Source organism: Astatotilapia calliptera, chromosome 22 (genome assembly GCF_900246225.1).
Source record: "Astatotilapia calliptera chromosome 22, fAstCal1.2, whole genome shotgun sequence".
NCBI classification, from domain to species: Eukaryota; Metazoa; Chordata; class Actinopteri; order Cichliformes; family Cichlidae; genus Astatotilapia; species Astatotilapia calliptera.
The window spans coordinates 17,265,591-17,288,067 of record NC_039322.1 but is presented as its reverse complement, the minus strand read 5'-3'; the positions used below and the strand labels follow the sequence as shown (position 1 = coordinate 17,288,067).

The window sequence follows — 22,477 nt, the reverse complement described above, 5'->3', positions numbered from 1 at the left end:
TTATTATCAACAACAATATAAAATTATGCACAAATGAATTCGTAATGTAAAAAGATGTTGTTGTTTTTTTAAAAATGGTTTATTATATAAAATATTTTTATTATGTAAATAAAAATAAATGAACACCCAGATCTTTTAATTTAGGTAAAGTTTGGCATTTAGAAATACCAAGTGCCTCAGCTTTGAGGAGCTGATCCGGTTTCTTCTATCAGGAAGAAACCAGATCAGATTCTCTCAAAGGGGACTGATGTTGCCACAATGTAAGACCTGGATAAATGGAAGCCTTGTTCTCCTACCACAGGGGTGGGCAATTCCAGGCCCCGAGGGCCGGTGTCCTGCAGGTTTTAGATCTCACCTTGGGTCAACACACCTGAATCACATGATTAGTTCGTTACCAGGCCTCTGGAGAACTTCAGGACATTTGAGGAGCTAATTTAGCCATTTAAATCAGCTGTGTTGGTTCAAGGACGCATCTAAAACCTGCAGGGACACCGGCCCTCGAGATCTGGAGTTGCCCACCCCTGTCCTACCATCTCAGTGGGTCTGCACTTCTCTGGCAAAGGGGCTCATCAGTGTAGTATCTCACTTCCAGTACTACATCTGGTGAGGGATTCCTTCTGGTAGTGTCTATACTTGCAGAGAGAGAGATGACTGTGTTGATTTTGTCTCTTGGTGTCTCCTGCTCACGTTCTCTCTCACCTCCCTGCTCTGTTCCTGTGGTACTGCTGCTGCAAGTGTAACTACTGCCCCTCCTCCTCTACTCAGCCCCTTCCCCCTCTACTCAGCACAAACACAAGGCTTTTTGCACCCTTCCCCCTTCTGCTCAGCGTAAACACAAGGCTGGCTCACATGCGGCGAGAGAGAACACCCTCCCCCACTACTTCCAATAAGGAGCCGGCTCCCGTCGTTCACTTCAAAGATCCGTCCCTAAGAGCCGCTTCGTTCACGACCGACCCATCTCTAGTTCATGGTACAGATGTGTCTCTACCACGTGTTGCTTTTTTGTAGCAACAGCTGTGAAGGTATAAATAATCCACTTGAATACAAATACTACTTGAACTACAAATGAGTAGCTGACGCAGCTCTGGACACTTGGAGGCTAGATTAAGGCCATGTCCACACTAACACGTTTTTGTTTGAAAACATCTTTTTCTCTCAGTTTTGGCCTTCCGTCCACACTGAGATGGTGCTTTTGCAACTTTGTAGTCTTGTGTTACTCGCAGCAACAACTCCACCTTCTCATTTAAAAAAAAACAAAAAAAACAAAAACAAAAAAAAAAAAAACTGTGCTTTTCCTCGACATTATGCTGCAAAGTTTCAAAGCACTGGAAAGTAAATAAACAGCAGACGGAAATGACGCAGAATCATCTTGCATTTCACGCATGCGCAGTGCAGGAACATAATGGTTTTCAGTTGTTTCAGTGTGGATGAACAACTCTTCGAAACGTTGGAAAATGATAATGTGGACGTGGAGGGTTTTTATTTTTTTATTTTTTTTTATTTATTTATTTTTTATAAATATAAAATGGTGTGAAGTCATTGTCTGTCTTTGATGGCCACCAACAGCAAATATAGATTCAAGGGTACTTTTTTTTTTTTTTTTAATTTTCTTACATATTTCTATACTTGTGCCCCTTGTAACAGTTTTCCATGTACCTTTGAATTAAATGTTTATATTAACTCTTTAGGCAACTCTCAAACACTAGGGGTGCTGCAGCTGCTAGAATAAAAAAATCGAAGTCTCCGAGGACCACTTTGAACCATTTACACACAGGTCATACAAGTGCATCTAAAAATACTACATAATGCTTTTCATGTTCCAGACAGTCATGTTCAGTTTTAGTTTTTTTTTTTTTAAATTTATTTTTATCTGTCATACTTGGCACAGGGTCAACATTGCAATGAAATGTGTTTGACGAGCAGAAGAAAAGTCAATCAGCAAATAGTAAAAAGTGTCAGGAGTGAGCAGCAGTACAAGATTTCAGAGTGTCAGTTAGTACAGTATTGGACAGAGTAAGGGTTTTTATTTTGGCAGAACAGCTTCCATACCAAACTGTAATGTTGTTAGTGCAACTATCTTATTTAACCAATCTCATGGACACAACTCAGTGCTGTGCGGCATGCAGGCATGGTCAAGATGACTTGCTGAAGTTCACACCGAGCATTACAATGGGAGGCTGAAGGAGACTGTCCAGAATGTTACATTGGCCCAAATAGCCAGCTGTTACAACCCAGGTTTTCAGAAGAGCATCTCTGAATATACAAGATGTTGAACCTTGAAGCAGATGGGTAGCAGAAGCAGAAGACCACATCAGGTGCCACTCCTCTCAGTTCACCAAAATTGGACAACAGAAGGTTGTGAACTCATTGCCTAGTCTAATGACTCTTGACTATGCTGCATCAGCTCAGCCTGCTGCTGGTGATTTAATGGGGTGGGGACATTTTCTTGGCATACTTCGGACTTATTAGTACCAACTCAGCATGATTTAACCACCACAGCCTACCTGAGTATTGCTGCTGTCCATGCAGGATAACACGCCATGTCACGAAGCTGAAATCATCTCAAGCTGATTTCTTGAACATGACAATGAGTTCCCTGTACTCAAATTGGCTCCACAGAGACTGGACCTGAATCAAACAGAGCTTATTTTCGATGTAGCAGGATTGGAGATTCCCATCCTCGATGTGCAGCCGATAAATCTGCAGTACCTGTGTGACGCTATCATGTAAATGTGGACCAAAATCTCTTAGGAATTTTTCCAGTACGTTATTGAATATATGGCATGACAATTTAAGGAAGCTCTGACAATTTCAGGAAGCTCTGTAAGCAAAAGGGCGTCCAGCCTAATACTAGAATGGTCTGGTTCAAAAAGTGACCAGTGAGTGAAAGTGGCTTAATGTCCTCTCCCCCGACCTCCCTCTTCACCACGACGGACCGGTGCAACCCATCTGTCGATTTCCGGCTCCCTTCTCTCATCACTCGCGAACAAGACCCCGAGATACTTGAACTCCTCCACTTGGGGCAGGAACTCATCCCCGACCCAGAGTGGGTACTCCACCGTTTTCCGGCTGAGAACCATGGCCTCAGATTTGGACGTGCTGATCCTCATTCCTGCTGCTTCACACTCTGCTGCGAACCATTCCAGTGCGAGCTGGAGGCCATCACCCGATGAAGCCAACAGAACCACATCATCCGCGAAAAGCAGAGACGAGATTCTGGGGCCACCGAAGTGAAAGCCCTCCGCCACTTGGCTGTGCCTAGAAAATTATGAACAGAATCGGTGACAAAGGGCAGCCCTGGCCGACCCCATCACCCACTGGGAACGAGTCCAACTTATTGACGGCAATGCGAACCAAACTCTTGCAACGGTTGTATAGGGATCGAATGGCCCGTTGCAATGAGCAAGACACACCTGTAGTTAGAACACACCCTCCGGTCCCCCTTCTTAAAGATGGAGACCACCACCCCGGTCTGCCAGTCCTGGGGTACTGCCCCTGATCTCCATGCAACATTGTGGAGGCGTGTCAACCAGGACAGCCCTACAACGTCCAGAGCCTTCATGAACTTGGGGCAGACCTCATCCACACCAGGGGCTCTGCCACGAAGGAGTTGTTTAACTGCCTCAGTGCCCTCGCCCCCGGAAATTGGCGAGTCATCCCCAGACTCTGCTTCCTCCTCGGAAGACGTAGCAGTGGGATTAAGGAGGTCCTCGAAGTATTCCACTGCTAGCATGATGGACAAGTTTTTGATGGGGCTCTTACACAAATGCAAAACAGAAGATGAAGCATCGCCAAATATGCTTCCAAACAACTTCCTTCCGTGCCAAAGACTAGAAAATATGATTAAGCATATCTTGCCTTTGGCTTCACCTGCACAACAGCGGTGCCATGGTAGGTTTCACCGACAGAATTAGTTTCCCCTGCATCGGGATCATGTGCTGGGTAAAAAAACAAAAAACAACTACATGTGAAATAATTAATTGTGTGTGTGTGTGTGTGTGTGTGTGTGTGTGTGTGTGTGTGTGTGTTTTTGCTACTTGTAATTTATTGCAGTTTACTTTTAATTGTTTACAAAAGGTTTGAGGTGCACTGCAATGGAATCTGAGTTTGTGTGTGGCTGGAGGATGTGTTTGTGTTGGGGGGGGGAGAGAAGATTTTATTGTAAACACAAAGGAGGGCAAAAGAAGTTTGGGAACAGCTGCCTTAGATGGGCAGCTCTAGGTTAAGGAATAGGAAATTGTCAGCTGGGAGCTCTAGGGCAGATCAGACAGACTCAGCAACTGACGATTGCCCCGAAGAAAGGCCAAAGGTGGAAACCTTTCAAGGGCCCTTCAGGAAGCATGTTACCCATCATGTGGTTGAGAAGGTGGCAAGGTGCAGCAGTGGAACAGAGGTTCCTTAGGGAAAAACTGTCTGGCAGTAGAGCTGTCGGATCACTAAGTAGATGGGATTCTAATTTAGGAAAAAAAACATTTCTGAAAGAACAGGTAAGATAAAAGTCATCTCTGAAGGAGCTGGAGATAACTGCAGGAACAGCCTTGAGAACAGGGGAATATCTGCTCACGGATGTGCATCTGTACAGTTGATCTCTATATATGTGACCTTCCCCAAGGGATACTTCAGCTAATCAGAGATGGATATTTGCATCCTCCGTCTGTCTCCTTTGAGTGAAGCATTATGGCGGTAATGCTATGTTTAAATATTGATTGAAAAAGAAGGGAGACCATAGAAGAGTTTACCATAAAGACAAATAAGTGAAAACCCAACAGTGATCAAAGAAATGTACAAGAAGAAAAGGCTGTATTTGGATTTTTTTTTTTTTTTTTTTTTTTTTTTTTTTTCCCCTTACCTTGCGGTTTTAACCCAATACAAGGTTCTTTATTTTTCCCCCTGCTGAAGAGAAGACCTACATCATAAAGTACCAAAGACGGGAGCATGTCGACGCAAGTCTGCATAGCACCTTCAGACTACCATGTCCATCAAATTCAGGAGCAGAAAGACCTCAGCTACCACAGAACCAATGTCAGGAACGTGAACCGGCAGACACTTCGGCTGGCACAGGAAGACCATTTTTCTCTTGTTGACTTTATAGTATTTTTTTCACCCAGAATAGGCACAAGAGCCAGAAAGAAACTGCCAACTTTGGTACAGAAGACATAGCAATTGACCTGGATGATGGTCGATTTAAAAGACACATGGTAACTTAACTTGGTAGATTGAATCAGGAACAGATTGGAGAGAGGGGCCACCAGGCTGAGGTTAGGTGTCCCGATTCTTTGATGTTGGGCTGAGAACAACAGCGCTGCCCCCCCCCCCAAAAAAAGCGTCAGACAGCGCTGTAAACAACGGTAGACTGGTGGGTAATAAGCAAGCAAATATTACAGAAAAGAGATTTTTCATGGCGAATTTTTCTTGACGTACACTGAGAGAGAGCTGTGCATGAAGTGTGATTTATTGTTATTATATTTTTTTTTTTTTATCGTGGTGGAGGCAAAACTGCAAAAGTAAGGGGGAATTCATGACAATGTTTATGTGAAGCATAGTTTGGATCTTCTCTTGCGGCTGGTTCAGTCAATTTTGGTTGGAGAATGATGAGCTCGCGGCCCATGTTGCGGCCCGCATAATGACGTGAAATATTTTTTAAAATTACTATTTAAAAAAAAAATTAAATAGTATGAAGGCAATAGGCAGAGTGTTACAGGCATGGCCCTAAAGAATGTAGCCTCATGGGCAGTGTAGTCCGTGCTGCAGGGACAATGGACTGCCATACCCGTTATGTGTCTGTGAGCGCGAGGAATGGAGAAAAAGGAGAGTCAAAAAGTACAAGTTGTCATCAAGAAAAAGCAGGAGATGGAAGCATGTAAATCTAATAATAACCACTGCAGCCAAAAAGAGTGCCTGACGAGCCCAGCTTTAAGTAAGCTATGACCCAGACAACAAAGTAAAGCTAGTTTTCGGCTACGAGCCCGACACAGACTCCGATGTATTAGCCAGAGGTCCCTTTACTACAGTTCGGAGCCACGGACCTGTTTTATATACGCGCGGAATAGTTTCCTATACGAGATCGCTGCAAAAAGTGCAGCCTTACCTAATGTCCACCCTACTGTTACCAATTTTATATTAAGATTTAAAAATCTAGTTGGTTTTGGTATGGCGAGTAACATTCAGTTATAGTAATGAATCAAACAGCAATAACGCATTCATGTAGTTGTGAAAAGTATGATAATATATTAAATAATCCAAAGTTCAGAATACGTTACTCTCATTGAGTAACGTAGCTGAATACGTTACGAAATACATTTTGGGGCATGTATTCTGCAATCTGTATTGGAATACATTTAAAAGTAACCTTCCCAACACTGTTCAGGAGAATACTGTGGCAGCCTCATGTGCCTTATCAGTGGGTATAAATGAAATTGTCTTTGACAAGGTTACAGTCTGCAAGCAGTTAGCTGTAGCCATTTTCCTGAAAAAGAATTACCCTAATTTGGTGTTACACAAGATAATATATTCTAATATAAGCAATTGTGCTTCTAATTGGTCAAAACGGGGGAGAGGCTATGGTTTGGACTTGACTCACAGGCTCCCCCCCCCCCCCTTTTTTTTTTTTTTTTTTTTTTTTTTTTTTTGGGCAAAGTCATAAATTGCAAAACCTTCAGAGAGGTGCAACTGTCACGGGGATATGCATACCCACTCTGGGCTTCATCACTGCTTACCATGTTGCAGGCAAAATCACAACAAAACAGATGAAGTAAGATTTATAGTAATGCTCGACCTCAAACACAAATGCCACAACAAATGAGGACATCGAGGCAATGGTATAGCAGGTGTTTGGTTTATGGCTTTTTCTCAGACTTGGGGACCACGGTGTTCTATTTTGTGTAGCCATTTCCGTTGTTGCTGCATTTCAAAAATGGTGTTTTGATTTTCGTAACTCATCATGCGATTGCCACTGACAAGCCAATTGGTGACATGCAGTCTGACATTATTTTTGGATTGCTTGGAGCCCCAACTAAGTGGGAAAACAAAGTTCCTGGTACTAGGGCTGGGCCATATTATAGTGTTCATGGGAATACCGGTATAATGTTAGGCAATGATAAAAAAAAAAGAAAAAAGAAATTGCGATAGAATATGGGTAAAACACGCATGCGCAGTGCCTTGGTTTTAGTATGCATATGGCGGAAAAAGTATAGCGGCGACAGAGAATGAGAAGGGCGGAAGCGGATCGTTGAATGAAACGGATGAACCAGAATTGTTTTTTAAAAACATGCAACTTCAGTGATGTGGAACTGGTTTGGTTTTTGTCTGTCAGATAGCCACAAAAGCACTTTATGTGGTGCACGGCACTCTGTCAAGATTTGTCAAAAAATGTTTTAGTACGACTTTGGTAAGCTACGAAGCCGCACCGCTTAATAGACTGTCAGAGCATTACGGCTCCCGTAGTCAGGAGCCTTGCGGAGTACTGTACTTCAACATAATATTACCGTATTGTAGAGATGGCACAATACCACTTTTTTATGTCCGATACAATATCATAAATTTGGATATCGGCTGATACCGATATGAATCCGATATAGTGTGGTGTTTTTTTTTTTTTTTTTTTTTTTTTTTTTTTTAAATATCTTGCTGCAGTTCATACTCAAGTTTTAAAAAAACAAACAAACACTAAAGCTATTCTGTTATACCTGTATGCAAAAAAAAATACACTGCACCCAAAATATTTCATAGTTCAGCAATACTGATCAATCTAATAAACTTAAACCTACTCCATCCTCCCTATTCTGGTATTTTAAAGAGTAAGCAACCTAACTAATAGGGTTGCAAACGCCCAGCTAAAAATAAAAATAGGGAACCACCCCACCTCATGATGCTTAATCGATGTAATCAACTTTAATTTGATGCAGTGTGGGGGGGAAAAAAACAACTATTTTTCAAGAATAATTAAATAGATTTAACATCTTTCTTCAACAGAATTGCAGACTGCACAGATGGTACCTTCCCAAAGGAAAAAGTACTATAGCTTACTAGGGTATATTAGACTTAATAGCTACTATATACAGTAATGGACTTCTATACATTTTACATCAGATTAAAACTTTGGGTGTAAGATTCAGATAATTATTTATTAAAAGCTAGACATTTTTAAATGAGAATAAGAAAGAAAAGTATGTCTTTGTGCCCCCTTTTCCCCCGTTCATGCCCTATCGGCCCCCAGGCTAAACTTTGCTAGATCCGCCCCTGCACAGTTACCAGCTGTCAGCTACGTAGAAAAAGATCCTGATGTAGAAAGTAATATTAAATAAATTCTAACAACAGCTTATCAAGCTTAAACGTGCTGCTGTTGTTCAGCCGCTGATTTCCTCTTTCTGGCGCGAAGTGGGCGATAAACAAACAAGAGAGACGGACTCGCGACAGAAAAGCCGATCAGCTGATCATTAATCAGTTTCAAGTTTGAAGTAGCAGCAGGAGAGGGAGGGGGAGAGAGGCAGTCACTCCATATATCGGTTGTTAAGCTTAGCGCTGGAGTGCTTTACAAACATTCAGAGATGAACTTACACACTTGCTTTACTTCTCTCTGGGATAACTTTCTCGGAGATGAAATGCCGGTTTGGTAGCGAGGCTACAAATACTCAACCAGACGCCAACAGATCTCGCACGCCACAGCTGCTCTATCACGTGATGCATACTGCTCCGACGTGTTACGGTTATGAGCTGAGTTATGACATGTCCAAGTTTTGTGAGGTGCTTTTTTTTTTTTTTTTTTTTTGATATTTATTGGATCGTATTACATTTTTTTTTATTTCTCTCCGATATCCGATCCAGTAATTTAGGTCAGTGTCAGATCGGTCCATCTACCGTGTTGTACGTTTATAAGGACCCTAAAATGGCACCTGCTAAGAGACATATGAAGTGGATTTCAAACTCTATCAGTCACACAGTAGAACATGGGAATAGAGCAGCTGCGAGAGAATTCAGCATTAATGAGTCAATGGTACAGAAGTGGAGGAAGCAAGAAGAATGAGTTGAGTAAAGTTCGCCTTATCTAACTGTTTGGTTTCGCCTTATAATCCGGTGCACATTATGGCCCAATAAATATGGTAACTTATCTTTCTTGTAGAAATGTGCTCCAAATAAAAAAACAAACAAACCTTTGTGTTGACATTTTGTCTCGCATCAGTTATATCGTTATCGCAAATTTTCTAATATATATCGTGACAAATATTTTTGGCCATATTGTCCTGCCCTACCTGGTACCAGGTACTACCACCTGGTGGAGAACACTAAAAACTTACTCGAGCCATGCTGAGCTAGTGGAAAAGGGCTATATGTACAGATATTCAGTGATACTTTTAGCATCCCCCTGGGACTTGTTGCCACTGGCTCCAGCACCTTTTGGTGCTAGGCTCAGTTGTCTGCTCAACCTCCTGCTGATATCTAACTTATCACCATCTTGGATAAGTTCAGGGATTGTTGGGTCATTGGGAGTTTAATGGCTGGGTTCTTGGAGGTGTAGAGGGCAAATCTTTGACGAGGACCTGTCTAAACTTAAGAAACAACGTTTTCCGTCTTCACTTGCTGTTTGCTGTTTGTCAGAAAGCTGGTGATCAAGTGACAGATGGCAGTAGAAAATGTCCCGAATTCTTTGATGTTGGGCTGAGAACAAACAACCACTACTCAGAGCAGGTCCAGTTAACCAACAATTATTTATTAGCATACATGTATGGGAGATTTACACAATGGCACCTTCCGTGTTGATCTCAAAGAAAAGCACTTCAACCTATTGTTTTATATGTCAGCGTTTACCCTCTTCATGCGTAAGCAGATAACATAACATGCGTCAGTTACAGTTAGATACAGTTCCTTTTTTGGTAATTTTCTATAACAAGCTATCAACTGCCTTTCATACCAGGTTTTTCCTGTTGTTCTCACTACGAGGCCCAGGATCATATGGCGGCACACATCCTGAGTACATCCTGTTCTGACTGTGCAGGCACGTAGCCAGTTACAAGAAAAATACTTCTTCTAAGGCCCTATGCTTTGCACATTCATTAGCTTCTAGATTAATATGTCACAAATTAAAAGCCCTGCCACATAATAATATATTTTCCACAAAAACTTCAGTTAGGAGAGTTCGGTGGAGAGAATTCAAAGGATGATGGATATGTTTAGAGCTGTTTGATATAACGATATATATCGGATGATGTAGAGCTGGGCGATAGAACGATAACGATGCTTGTTATACACATAACAAGCATAACCCCCAAAAAACAACAACAACCACAACTCCCCCCCCCTCCCCCCGCCCCGTAACCAAACAGACAAACAAAAACAAACAAAACAAAAACAGAGAAAACAAATAACAGAGAAAGGACCAAGCAAAACAAAAGGAAAAACAAATAGATAAGGTATAAATAAGATTAAAAAAAACCCCCCCAAAAAACATAATGTAGCTTCGCTCAGTTCACTGCAGACTCAGGAAGTAAAGTAATAGTGTCGACCAGCAAGAGAAATGATTTCCAGATTTTATTAAATTCCCTAATAGAACCTTTTAGAGAGAATCTAAGTTTTTCCAGCTTTAAGTTAAAGAGTACATCTCTCACCCAATGGTCATGAGTTGGGGGGTGGGGAAGCTTCCACTTCAACAGAATAAGCCTCCGGGCCAGTAAAGTGGTAAAGGCTAGGGCCTGTTTGAGGGGACCAGATAAGTTCAAGTCAGGAGGAATGCCAAAAATTGCAGAGAGTGGGTTAGGAAGGACAGTCTGGCCATATGCTTGACTAAGTGTGTCGAATATATTCCTCCAAAATGCACTCAGTTTCGAACATGACCAAAACATGTGGACATGGTTGGCAGGCGATAGTCCACATCTGCTACAGGCATCACTGATGGTTGGATAGATTTTAGATAATTTTGCGTTTGTATAGTGTACTTTATAGACCACCTTACACTGAATCAAAGCATGACGAGCACAAATTGAAGACGAGTGAATCAATTTCAAAGCACGATCCCACTGCTGTTCTGGCAGGGTTGTCTGAAGCTCTTCCTCCCATCTCAGCTTAATATGAGAAATGGATTTGGGGACCAAAGCATCTAGTATTTTATACAAGGCTGATATCAGTCTGTTTTGATGAGGGTTCGTCTGCAGGATGATATCCAGATTTGTTTCTGGAGGCTGATTGGGAAAGTGAGGGAACTGCGTTTTTACAAAATTTCTAGCCTGAAGATAGCGAAAAAAGTTGGAGTTAGGCAGGTCGTATTTGGACGATAGGTCAGCAAAAGATAGAAAGGTGTCCTGACTATACAAGTCCTTAACAGTCCTAAGTCCGTTATCTTTCCAACTACTAAAGGCCGCATCAGTGTTTGAAGGTGCAAAATTAAAATTTTTTGATAAAGGTGTTAGCAAAGACGGTCCAAGTAGCCCGAAGTATTTTCTGAACTGTCGCCAAATAGTTACTGTTTCCTTAGCTATTAGATTATCCCCAACAAGGGTTGGAGAAAAAGGGAGTGGTGAGCTGAGTATTGATGATAATGAGTAACAGCTAGATGCAGTTTCCATTTGTACCCAGGCTGTTACAGGGGGGTCGTTATGAACCCATTGTAAAAGTTTTTGTATGTTAGCTGCCCAATAGTAGTGTCTAAAATTGGGCAAACCAAGACCACCATCACTTTTAGAGGACTGAAGAATAGACTTGCAAATTCTAGCTTGTTTCCCTCCCCATATGAAATGTAACAGAATCTTTTCTAACTTGTCAAAAAATGCCTTGGTAAGAAAAATCGGGACATGTTGAAAAAGATACAAGAATTTTGGGAGGACACTCATCTTTATCAGGTTAACTCTCCCTGCCACTGACAATGGTAGAGAAGTCCAACGGTCACAATCTTTCCCAACATTTTCTAGTAGGGATAGAAAATTCTCCCTCATCATTTTATGTATAGAAGAGGAAATAAAACCCCCCAAATATCTAAATCCGGTTTCTGTCCACTTAAAAGGCACTATTGAGTGGGGAAGAGCTCTGGCCAGGGAATTAAGGGGTTGCAACTCACTTTTTTGATAATTGACCTTATATCCTGACAGTGTACCATATTGGTCCAGTATGTCAAAAAGCACCGGGAATGAGTTTAGAGGGTCAGAAATGTACAGGAGCAAGTCATCTGCATAAAGGGAGAGTTTGTGAGTCACACCGAACCTTGTGATGCCTTTAAATCTATCCTCTGAACGCAGCCATATTGCAAGAGGCTCGACAGCAATGGCGAATAGGAGGGGTGAGAGAGGGCACCCTTGCCTAGTGCCCCTCTCAAGTGGAAAAGGCAAAGACAAGTTGTTGTTAGTACGAATACAGGTGGATGGCGAGGAATATAGTAGCTTAACCCAGAGAATAAAGTCAGCCCCCAAGCCAAACCTATCCATCACCTCATAGAGGAAGCTCCACTCGACGCGGTCGAAAGCTTTCTCCGCGTCAAGAGATACCACAACCTCTGGAATTGAGTTGCACGATGTATGGATAATATTCAAGAGGCGTCTTGAATTGTCATATGAGTGCCTGCCGGCCATAAACCCCGTCTGGTCAAAGGCGATAATTTGTGACAGAACACGTTGTAGCCTAAGTGCGAGGATTTTAGATAGTATTTTAAAATCAATATTTAAAAGAGAAATTGGTCTGTAACTACTGCACAACAAAGGATCCTTATCCTTTTTCAAGATTAAACAAATAGTAGCTTCGGACAAAGTCTTGGGTAATTGACATTTTGAAAAGGCTTCATTATACATATCTTTCAACAACGGTGCCATAAGATCAGAATTGACTTTATAGTATTCTGCAGAGTAACCGTCAGGGCCCGGCGATTTACCTGTGTTTAAGGATTTAATGGCTTCTTGTACCTCTACTACAGTGATAGGTCCCCCTAATCCTTTCGTCAGATCTCTATCTATTCTTGGAAAATGTATATTTTGGAGAGTTTCTTCTGATAGAGGGGGAGAACTTGAAGTGTACAGATTGGAATAGAAACTTACAAATACTTCATTAATTCCCTCTGGGTCCGATATTATGTCACCAGCAGCAGACTTGACCTTTGGGATTAGCTTAGAGGTTGCTTCGGCACGGGCTTGATAAGCCAGAAGTTTCCCTGCCTTGTCGCCAGATTCAAAAAAGTGTTGCTTAGTCTTAATTAATTGAACCATAGCTGTTGCGGTGGTGGTTAAATTGAGACTGGCTTGAACTTTCACACGTTCTGTATAGAGGTTAGGATCTGGGTTTGATGCATATCTGCCATCTAGATCTTTGATCTTATTCAATAAACTGGACGTGTAAGTTAACTCTTTCTTCTTTAAATTTGACACAAATCCTATAAGCTGGCCTCTCATGTAGGCTTTCGACGTTTCCCATAATACACCTCTTGACACTTCAGTAGAATCGTTCAACTCAAGGAAAAGTGAGAACTGTGATCTCAAAAAATGTGTGTAGTCATCCCTTATCAACAGGCTAGAATTAAATCTCCAATGTTTAATGGGTCGAGATGGGGTCGCTAATACCACATCAAAAGAAACTGGTGAATGATCTGAAATGGCGATAGCATGATACTGACAATGGCTAATTTTACAGAGAAACCTAATATCAACAAGAAAAAAGTCTATACGTGTATATGTACGGTGGGGATGAGAGAAAAAGGAAAATGCCTTAGTAGTGGGATTCGCATGTCGCCATGGATCCACAATCCCCAGCTGAGTTTTGAAAAATTCTAGGGTTTTAGCAGATTTATTCAGGGAACAGGCCTTAGTTGACGATCTATCCAGCAGAGTGTCCTGAACCAAGTTAAAATCACCTCCAATAATAAGATGATAGTTTTCCAGATTTGGAAGTGAAGAGAAAAGTTTAGCTATAAAAGAGTCGTCATCCCAGTTCGGCCCGTACACGCTAGCCAGTATCACAAGTGAGCCCTGCAAGTTTCCTGACACAAATGTGAAACGGCCATCTGGATCAGCAATAACTTTATGTTGCTCAAATAGAATATTATTACGAATAAGTATGGCTGTCCCTCTGGCCTTGGCGTTAAATTTGGAATGATATATATTGCCGATCCAGTTTCTCTTGAGTCGCCTCACTTCTCTGTTGCAGAGATGTGTCTCTTGAAGAAAAAACACATCTCCTTTAAGCTGCTGTAAATGCGCCATAACTTTGTTAACTTTGGCTGCATTCCACACCCCTCTCACATTCCAGGAGACAATTCTAAGACCATTGATTGTGCTCGACATACCTTACTATATTCAGACAGGTCTTTGGTTTGACAAGTTGACAGTGGCCAGGGGAAAGCTGGTGTCTGTATTTGAGGTAGTAGACTGTGAACAGAACAGGGGAAAAAAAAAAAAAACCAGAAAGAAAAATAAATAAATAAAATAAAATAAAATAAAATAAATAAGACACAACAACAACAACAACAGAAAAAACATAAAACAAGGCAATACATACATGCAGATCGAACAACATAAATTGGACCTGGATACCCCCGAAAACAAAACTTGCAAGTGTCCATTGCACAGCAAGGTGTAAACATTCCCATGTGAAGACTTCGCCATCACAACTCTTATCAAATGGCTTGCTTCCCTGTGGCGGCAAGGTCTCACTATGAAAATATGCCTTGTCAATATTCTGCTAGAAAAAATTGAGGAACTAGGATGTATCTTACTATACAAAAACGGACAGAAGAAAAGCACAAAAAAGGCAGGCTGGGGTATTGTTGTCCCCCATTTGTACATGGCAGGAATCAAACTGTAGGAGAGGCAATAATAATGAAAAAATGTGTGTTTATATAAAGTAAAACAGTATATACATATATGTGTACGTAGCAGACTAGCGTGCCAACAGTGATATTAGAACAAAATATAAACAGGGGTATTATAAAGGAAAATGAGAGAAAAACAGAAAAAACAATGAGGTTAGAATTACTCAAACCATGCTGTCCTCTAGGTACCAAACATCAAACTAAAATGTCATGAGCCCTTCTATGAAAGTGGCAAGATCCAACCATGACCCTCAGATCAGGTTTCCAGAATGTTAGAACTCAAGGGACGGTGTGAGGCGATATAGCTCCGAGCGTCGCCTGGTGACGCCAGTCGCTTCCGGTTCCCTTCGTCAGTCATAACGAACAGTTTGGCCGGGTAGCGAAGCTGAGGCTTGAGTCCAAGATCGTACAACTCCTTCATAACTCCGCGGTAAGCGGACCGTTGTTCCAGCACCTCAGGGCAATAGTCCTCGACAATATGGATGGGGGTGTCCTTATATTTCAGTTTACCCCGCATTTCCCGAGCTTTGCGCACAACGAGCTCACGGGTCTGGTAGCTATGGAAACAGACAACAACCGCTCTGGGTTTCGCGTTGGGGCCTGGTCTTGCCACCAGTGCCCGGTGGGCTCGATCCAACTCTGGGGCCGTTTTCAAAACGTCCACTCCAAATATGTCCACAAGCACCTGAGAAAAGAACACAGTTGGCCTGGGCCATTCAATATTTTCAGGGACCACCAAGAGGCGAATATTGTTGCGGCGGCTCCTGCTTTCAACGTCGATTAGCCTAGCTCTCAGCTTCTCGTTATCCTCCGCCACCACCGCTAACTTAGCCACCACGTTCTGGAGCTCCGCACTCGTAGTTGTGGCCATAGTTTCCAAGGCTGTAATCCATTGGTCATGGTTGTTGAGAGTCGTTTGGATGCTGTCCAGCTTGTTTTCAAGTCACTGAACGGATGTCTTGAATTCTGCCGAAAGCGAGGCTTTGTGCTCGTCCAGCGTGGTCTTTAGCATAGCCATGATGGCTTCATTAGCCGCACCGAGCTCATCTCTTTTTTGCTCCTGGTTCCTGGTGTTTCTACTGGTCATCTTGGCAGATTATGACACCAGATACACAATACCACCAATACAACTCCACACTTTGTTGCGGGTAGTGAGAAATTATCAAGTAGTTGTGATAAAAGTAGAAACCCTGCGAAGAGCGACTATTTCGACATGCCGTCTACCGGAAGTCCTCGCGTCTTCAATGTGAATCTTAAACAAATGTATAGGACTGGGTTGTTGTATTTATTATCGGGCTGGTCTAAAACAGCCCCTTTGTTAAGATTGAATTAGGTGATTGTTGTCAGGATAAGGAATGTTATTTTACTGTCTCTGTGTTATCATTCACATGCACTGTCATTATTTCATCATTACTTCATTAGTCTGCATCACTTATCATCAGTTTATCATCAATATTATCATGTATCATTTATCATTTAGTAAATCTGCTAACGGTGTGGTTACTGAATACTCTTGTATTAACACGCAGAATAAAACACATTCTAGAAAGCACCAGCATGGCTGTAGGTCCAGGCAGTCCGCAGTCGGATAAGGACACCGAACTTTCGTTGGCCTGGACCTACAATCTCACAAAACTGCACACTCGTGTACACAATTGGTTATGTTCCCAGATACCGATGATGGAAAACATCTGGTTTCAAGCTTGGGAAAGGGTTGTTGTTCTGAGAAGATGAGTTCTAGGAATTGTCCTGACGTCATAATGGCTATAAAGCTTTCTGTAACGGGCAGAGAGGCAAAGACCAGCTTCCCACACTGTACAGAGTGTGTGTGTTTAATAAATCACTTTTTCGGACACCTCCTAGGACTCTTGTCTACGCTTATTTTTCCTTCCAAATCAAAAGAACCTTACATTGTGGAACTGTAGATGGTATCATATTGCTAGCATGCCCTGTGTTAGTACAGCAGAAAATGGTTATAGAATAGAAGCAGCATCACAGGAAAGTGTGCAGAAAGGCAGCATTAACTGCCGTCTGACACATCTTGATAAGTATAGGCAAAAGCAGAACTACGTAAGGAGCTTGACACGCTTAAAGACCCCACATATAACCACCCACGCTCATAGAGAATGAGGATGTGCGCAAAGAAAGGGAGACAGAGATGATGGGCAGAACCATAAAAGGAGAGGTGAATCGATGTGTAAGACTGTAAAAGGAAAAGATAAGAATGTTAAATGAGGAACGAGATGTTTTGATCAAAACCGTCCTGAATAACAGGAAAAGTAGGCGCTGAATGAGAAACCAAAAAAAAGTATAAATGTAACAGACTGAGGAAGTGCCTTTCAGATCTGCTGGAGACTTGTGGAAAAATGACAGTGCGCCTTATGGTTCTGGTCATGCTTAGTGACCTCAAACCGATTTTATGTGGTACACAGCGCTCAAAAATCTGTCAGATATTTTAGTACGGCTTTGGTAAGCTACGAAGCCGCACTGCTTGATGGATTGTCGAAGCATTACAGCTTCCGTAGTCAGGAGCCGCGAAGTAATCGGGGTCCAAACTCGGCTTCAGGTCCTAAAGTCAAACGAACACTGTGGCATCGCTGAGCGTTAAAAAATGTCTAAATGCCTTCGTCTTTAATAAAATGATCAGTGTTGCTGCTTTACCAGGTGTAACAATTAAGTTTAACATCCAGGCATCCATGAAAACAGAATTTATTAATTTTTACGGAGTTAGAAGTTAGCAGGAAGTTAGCTCGCTAGTTTCTACTAAATATGACATACCATGTTCTGAGTGAGGGATTTCAGAATAAATTAAAACGTACAGCTCTGCTGTCTCTCCCAACATAAATGAAGACGGGAAACAAACAGCAGTGACATTTGTGGGGTTACTGAAGTTGCGATAACTAGTATATAATGATGTGCTATGTTATCGCTAGCGACACAGCTATGTTAGCATAACATAAACGCAGTGAAGCTGGAGGATGAATGCTAACTTTTTTTCCACACGATAAATGTTTATGTGAGGGTTCCTATCTATCGTCGATCATTTTTACAAGGGCGATTTATTTATTCTTTTTATATTTGCCCATGAGTAAGTTTGCTAATAATGTTGTTTGAAGCTAACCGAAGCAACCATCACAAATTAATAATAGCACTGTTTTAACGGCACCCTCCTTCAGCTGTGAGCAAACGCACCCTCCTCAGAGGGCGCACAAATGCAGCAGCGATTCATTTACTCAAACTCATAACAGAAAGAAAGGCAGGAGCCTATGGCCACAAAAAAACAAAAACTTTCTATTTTAATAAAAAACCACAATGGTGGTGAGGGAAACAAAGAGAAACTGGCTTCTTTTTCTACTATAACCGTGTTTACAGACCATTCCAGTGTTTCTGTCTTACAAACTTGACCAAACAACAAATACAAAATTAAACAAAAAGTAACTTCAAAATCAAATCTCTCTTCCAGCGAAAATAAAATAAAGTCTCCAATGTAAAGTTATGTTTGGTTTCTGTAATCTGCCTAACATAGCAGCAAGTGTTATAAATGTTCATGAGTGTAAACAATAAAAGCAGCCTACAGAGGGAAGGAACTTTAAGTGGGTTGGAGGCAACTACTTCCCTCTCACGAGTGGAAAGTTGAGCTCTGTGTGATCTCGTTCCTGATTGGATTTCTGTTTATCCAGCAGTATCAGAGGTGAAACTCTGACACTGGTGTCACCTCGACACTACCTCTGTAAAAAGTGAAAAACCTGTTGATCTAGAATGTATCATGGCATTTAAATACACATCTAAATGGATGTTGTTTAGGGAGTCTACATAGCAGTTTCCATGGATCCTTTTTTCATTTTACATTGCCTGCATGGTTCAGGCTATAAGGGTAGCACACATTGCTCCACAGTGGTGTTAAGGTTCAAAATTGAGGAAGGAGAGTACAAACCACCCATGGTCCAGAAGCTCTTGGTCAAACAATGATTTTAATGACTACACACGTGTGGGAAGACACTCTGTACGCAGACAGCAAGTAGTCTTCGACTTCCTCAAAGCATACACAGATTTTATACCGTCAGGGCTTGATTTACTGACGCCCCTTCATGCGTCACAGACAGGATATATACACATACGTCAAATCAAAACCACAACGACTTTTAACACAGTTTAAAAAGAACATCGTCTTCTATCTTCATGGCTGGCACTTCCTGTCTACCTTTCAGTTCTTGTCTTGTTCCTCTTTCTTGCCGAGACAATTTTGCAGTTACAGCCAGACATGACTAAACTCTTTCCTATAAATAAATCTAACTAATGTGTGTGTGTTGACCTCACTCAGCCTCTATGTCACCTCTCGCACTTCTGACCTTTTACCAGACCAGAGGCTCACTGAGACTATGTGTATGTCCTCTACTAAATAAATGTTTTAACCAAGAACCTCTACTAAAACCTTAATATAAAATGACCTGATATAAGTGTTTTGTAAGCATGTATTGCAATTCCTTCTATGTTCTAGTTTTCCCTCAGCATGTATCACCTGAACAGTCACGTCAGTGAAGCTTAAGACCTTTAAAGAACCTGAACATCAACTCAAATAAGCACAGATATGCAATATGTATAAAATAGTTATAACTGCACCTGGAATACAAAGTTAACATCATCATAAACATCTTAAGGCCATCTTAAAGCTATCTGTTACATTGTTAAAGCAATGATCATACTGCAGATTATATTATCAATGCAATGGTACTGATAATAATTATTTAACAATAACAGTAAAATAATTTCCCTGCTCCACAGTGGCATGGCTACAATTTTAAGTGGCAATATTGTTTTAAATCATTATACCGAACCTAGATTGCACATTGGGGGGAAAAGAGAGAACTTTGAATGTGTGCTGATATGGCTTTGGTCATGGGCCTTATGTTTGTTAAATCCTAAATAACCTGTGTAGAAGATAATTTTGTTATATACTAAGATGCAGCTTTCTTTGTCCCGTACCTGTGTTAATCCCTCGACCCCTACATGTAGAGGAAGTTCTGGCTTGCAGGATCTTCACAATTAAGGCAGTATCTTGCTTTATGTCTCTGGAGAAGAGAATACTTGTTTAAAATGACTGGATTTCTGCCTGGCAACAGTGTAAAGCACTAAATTTCCATAACATCTGCCAAACTCTCAGCTGTGTAGCAAAAACCTTTGACTAATGCACCTTTTGTCTTTTTTCCACAGCTCTGCCTCTACAAATTTAGAAGGCTGTTTGATTACAAGAAGCACATATTTTCAGGTGTCCATCAACAGGTGGGCATTAGACTTAATATACATTTGGTTTTTTTAAATCTATTTATTTTTTTGGGCATGACATCCTTTCTTCAGTAATGAACATAAAAACAGCTTTATCTATAACTTAACCTTGCATTGGTTATTGTCTCGGTGTGTTTTTTTTGTTTTGTTTTGTTTTGTTTGTTTTTTGTTTTGTTTTTTGGGAGGGGGGGGGGTGTTTTGTTTTTTTGTTTTTACCCAAAGTTGCATGTAAACACACCAAACCAGTATAGAAAGGTGCTAACCAGCCAAAGGCTAAATGCACCTGTTATTTTATCTCTGTAATGTGGTAGGAGGAGAAGGAGAATTAATTTGAGTGAGAAGATTAGTTAACTGTGGTACAGTGTAATAAGACAGTCCCCACATTCACCTAAGTAATAATAAACCATCTCTGCATGTTTCCTGTTCTTTACCCACAGAAACTGAAAGACCTTTTCCCAAATGGTAATGCTCAGTTTTTACTTGACATTAGTGTTCATGTGAACTCTGATCTATTATACATTTTCATCTTTTCTGTTTTTCATTTTAATGTTTACCTCTTTTCAGATACGTTTCAGAATGTTGGTAAGTTTGTTTTTTTTTCTACCTTCTTGGTGTTAAGTGTTTTTATTTTGTATTTATTGCTGTGCAATGTGTAGAGTTTTTGCACTGGAACTAGCAACTAAAGGCTTACGATGGTCCTGAGGAGGTGGTTGTCTGAAGTTTGTCTTTTTTTTTTTTTTCTTTAAATAAGGTCTAAAAAGCAGGGTGTAGAAGGCTCCCCTATTTATTGGAAGCTTAAGGTAGTCCGTTCTTTCACTTTGACATGTGTTTTTGCTTTTTAAAGCCAAAGGTGTACCTCATATCATTTTTGCGGATCCAGAAAAAAAGAATTGCCTCAAACATCCCATTGTGGGTGAGTACATTTTCTCAAAGTGCACCTTGTTAGATTTGTATTGTTGATTGTCATTTATGCTTAGAAATATCTACTCATATATGCTTAGAGTTGTATAATCAATGTCATGTTGGTAGAGGTTTGATCCTTAATAGTCTGCAAAGACTTTGTGTGCATTCCAGAGTGCTCTGGGATTCACACCCACATCCTGGGAGCATGGGAGAGGTCGTACCTTCTCTTATTATTTTATGGCAGGATAAACGTATCTATGTCTGTTTTAGTCTAAGTGCCTTTTGTTTAGATGAACTGCTGGACTTCCAGACCAGCAGGTTTAGGGAAGTCATTTATGGGGACACACACACACACTTACACAACGCACAGGCAAGGTACTCTTTGTTTGTATGTAGACGTCATATTGTATGTTAATGAACCTATGTATATTCATGTAACCTCAATAAAAGAGCAGTGTTACGGGGGTGCGGACGAGAGCGACTGAGGTTAAGCGAAGGAACAGCGCTTGTCGTGGTTCTCTCCCTCATATATGAGTAACACAAAGAACTTTGCCTACTTGGTGTTCAATGCTTTTGCTGTGTAGTTGAATTGTCTTGAACGTTCCAGCGAATAGGTTTGTAGCTTAAACCTATCACACCTACCCTGCTCTACAGGTTTGGTTTTGTGGGTGTTGGGTTTTGTTCGCCATTTTAGAGAGATTTTTGTATGAAAGTTCATGCAAATATGTGTGAGTGTTGAGTTTTCATAAGAACTGGAGGAACCTTTTATTAATGTATTTTAATTCATGCGAGAGATATAGTAGTGTTCTCTGGGAAGGATTTTAGTTGGGATAACATCTTGGCAGAATCAGCTGATGACCAAGACACACTTGAGTGTTTATATGTGCAGCACAATATAGATTAATGTAATCTGTTACTGTCTTTTTAGCCCCTATATGGGTATTAAAAGTAAATCGTCATTGATTTTTACACTTGTTTGCCTTTCGCATTACTGTAGCAGCATTTAAGCGAGTTCAGGAACCTAAATCTTAAGTTTGCTACTGGACAAACATAGGATTTATCACCTAGATGTAGATGAATGTGAAATTGTATTACATCAGCCTGTTTAAAACAAAAGAGCTTGTTTGATGTTTGAAGTAATCGTCCTGTTTCAAATTGACTTTCTTTCAGGCTTGTCTGCGCTGAGTCTGTGTTTCAGTCCAGAGTCACGGACCTCTTTTTACTTGTGTCACATCTGTGGTGAGAAGAGTTTACCTAGTAATGTTTTAAGGCACTTCTTTTCTATGGACCATTACAGCAACTACATTGTGAGTACTGAACAACATAAAATATAAAGCAGGAATATTTAGTGTTTAATTTGTAAGATTAATTCTAACTTTTTGCTTTTTGATAAGAATTGCATGGATCCCAATGCAATGAGTTTCTCCTGGATCCCCAGCAAGAAAATGAAAGAGACTGAACTCAAAAACAGAGTAAAAGAAGAAGCGTCTATGGACTTGCAGGTGTGTGTGTGTG

At 41.0% G+C, this 22,477-nt stretch overlaps 1 protein-coding gene across 2 annotated transcripts in view; it reads left to right on the top strand.

The window, feature by feature from the left end:
* LOC113014140 (uncharacterized) overlaps positions 1–22,477 on the top strand; it is a 57,693-nt gene that overhangs the window by 468 nt on the left and 34,748 nt on the right. For both annotated transcript variants that reach the window (XM_026155464.1, XM_026155463.1), the window contains exons 2-7: positions 19,988–20,056; positions 20,497–20,521; positions 20,624–20,641; positions 20,904–20,972; positions 22,133–22,269; positions 22,357–22,464. In XM_026155464.1, coding sequence (XP_026011249.1) covers positions 19,988–20,056; positions 20,497–20,521; positions 20,624–20,641; positions 20,904–20,972; positions 22,133–22,269; positions 22,357–22,464 — 426 coding nt within the window. The remainder of the gene's footprint in view (positions 1–19,987; positions 20,057–20,496; positions 20,522–20,623; positions 20,642–20,903; positions 20,973–22,132; positions 22,270–22,356; positions 22,465–22,477) is intronic.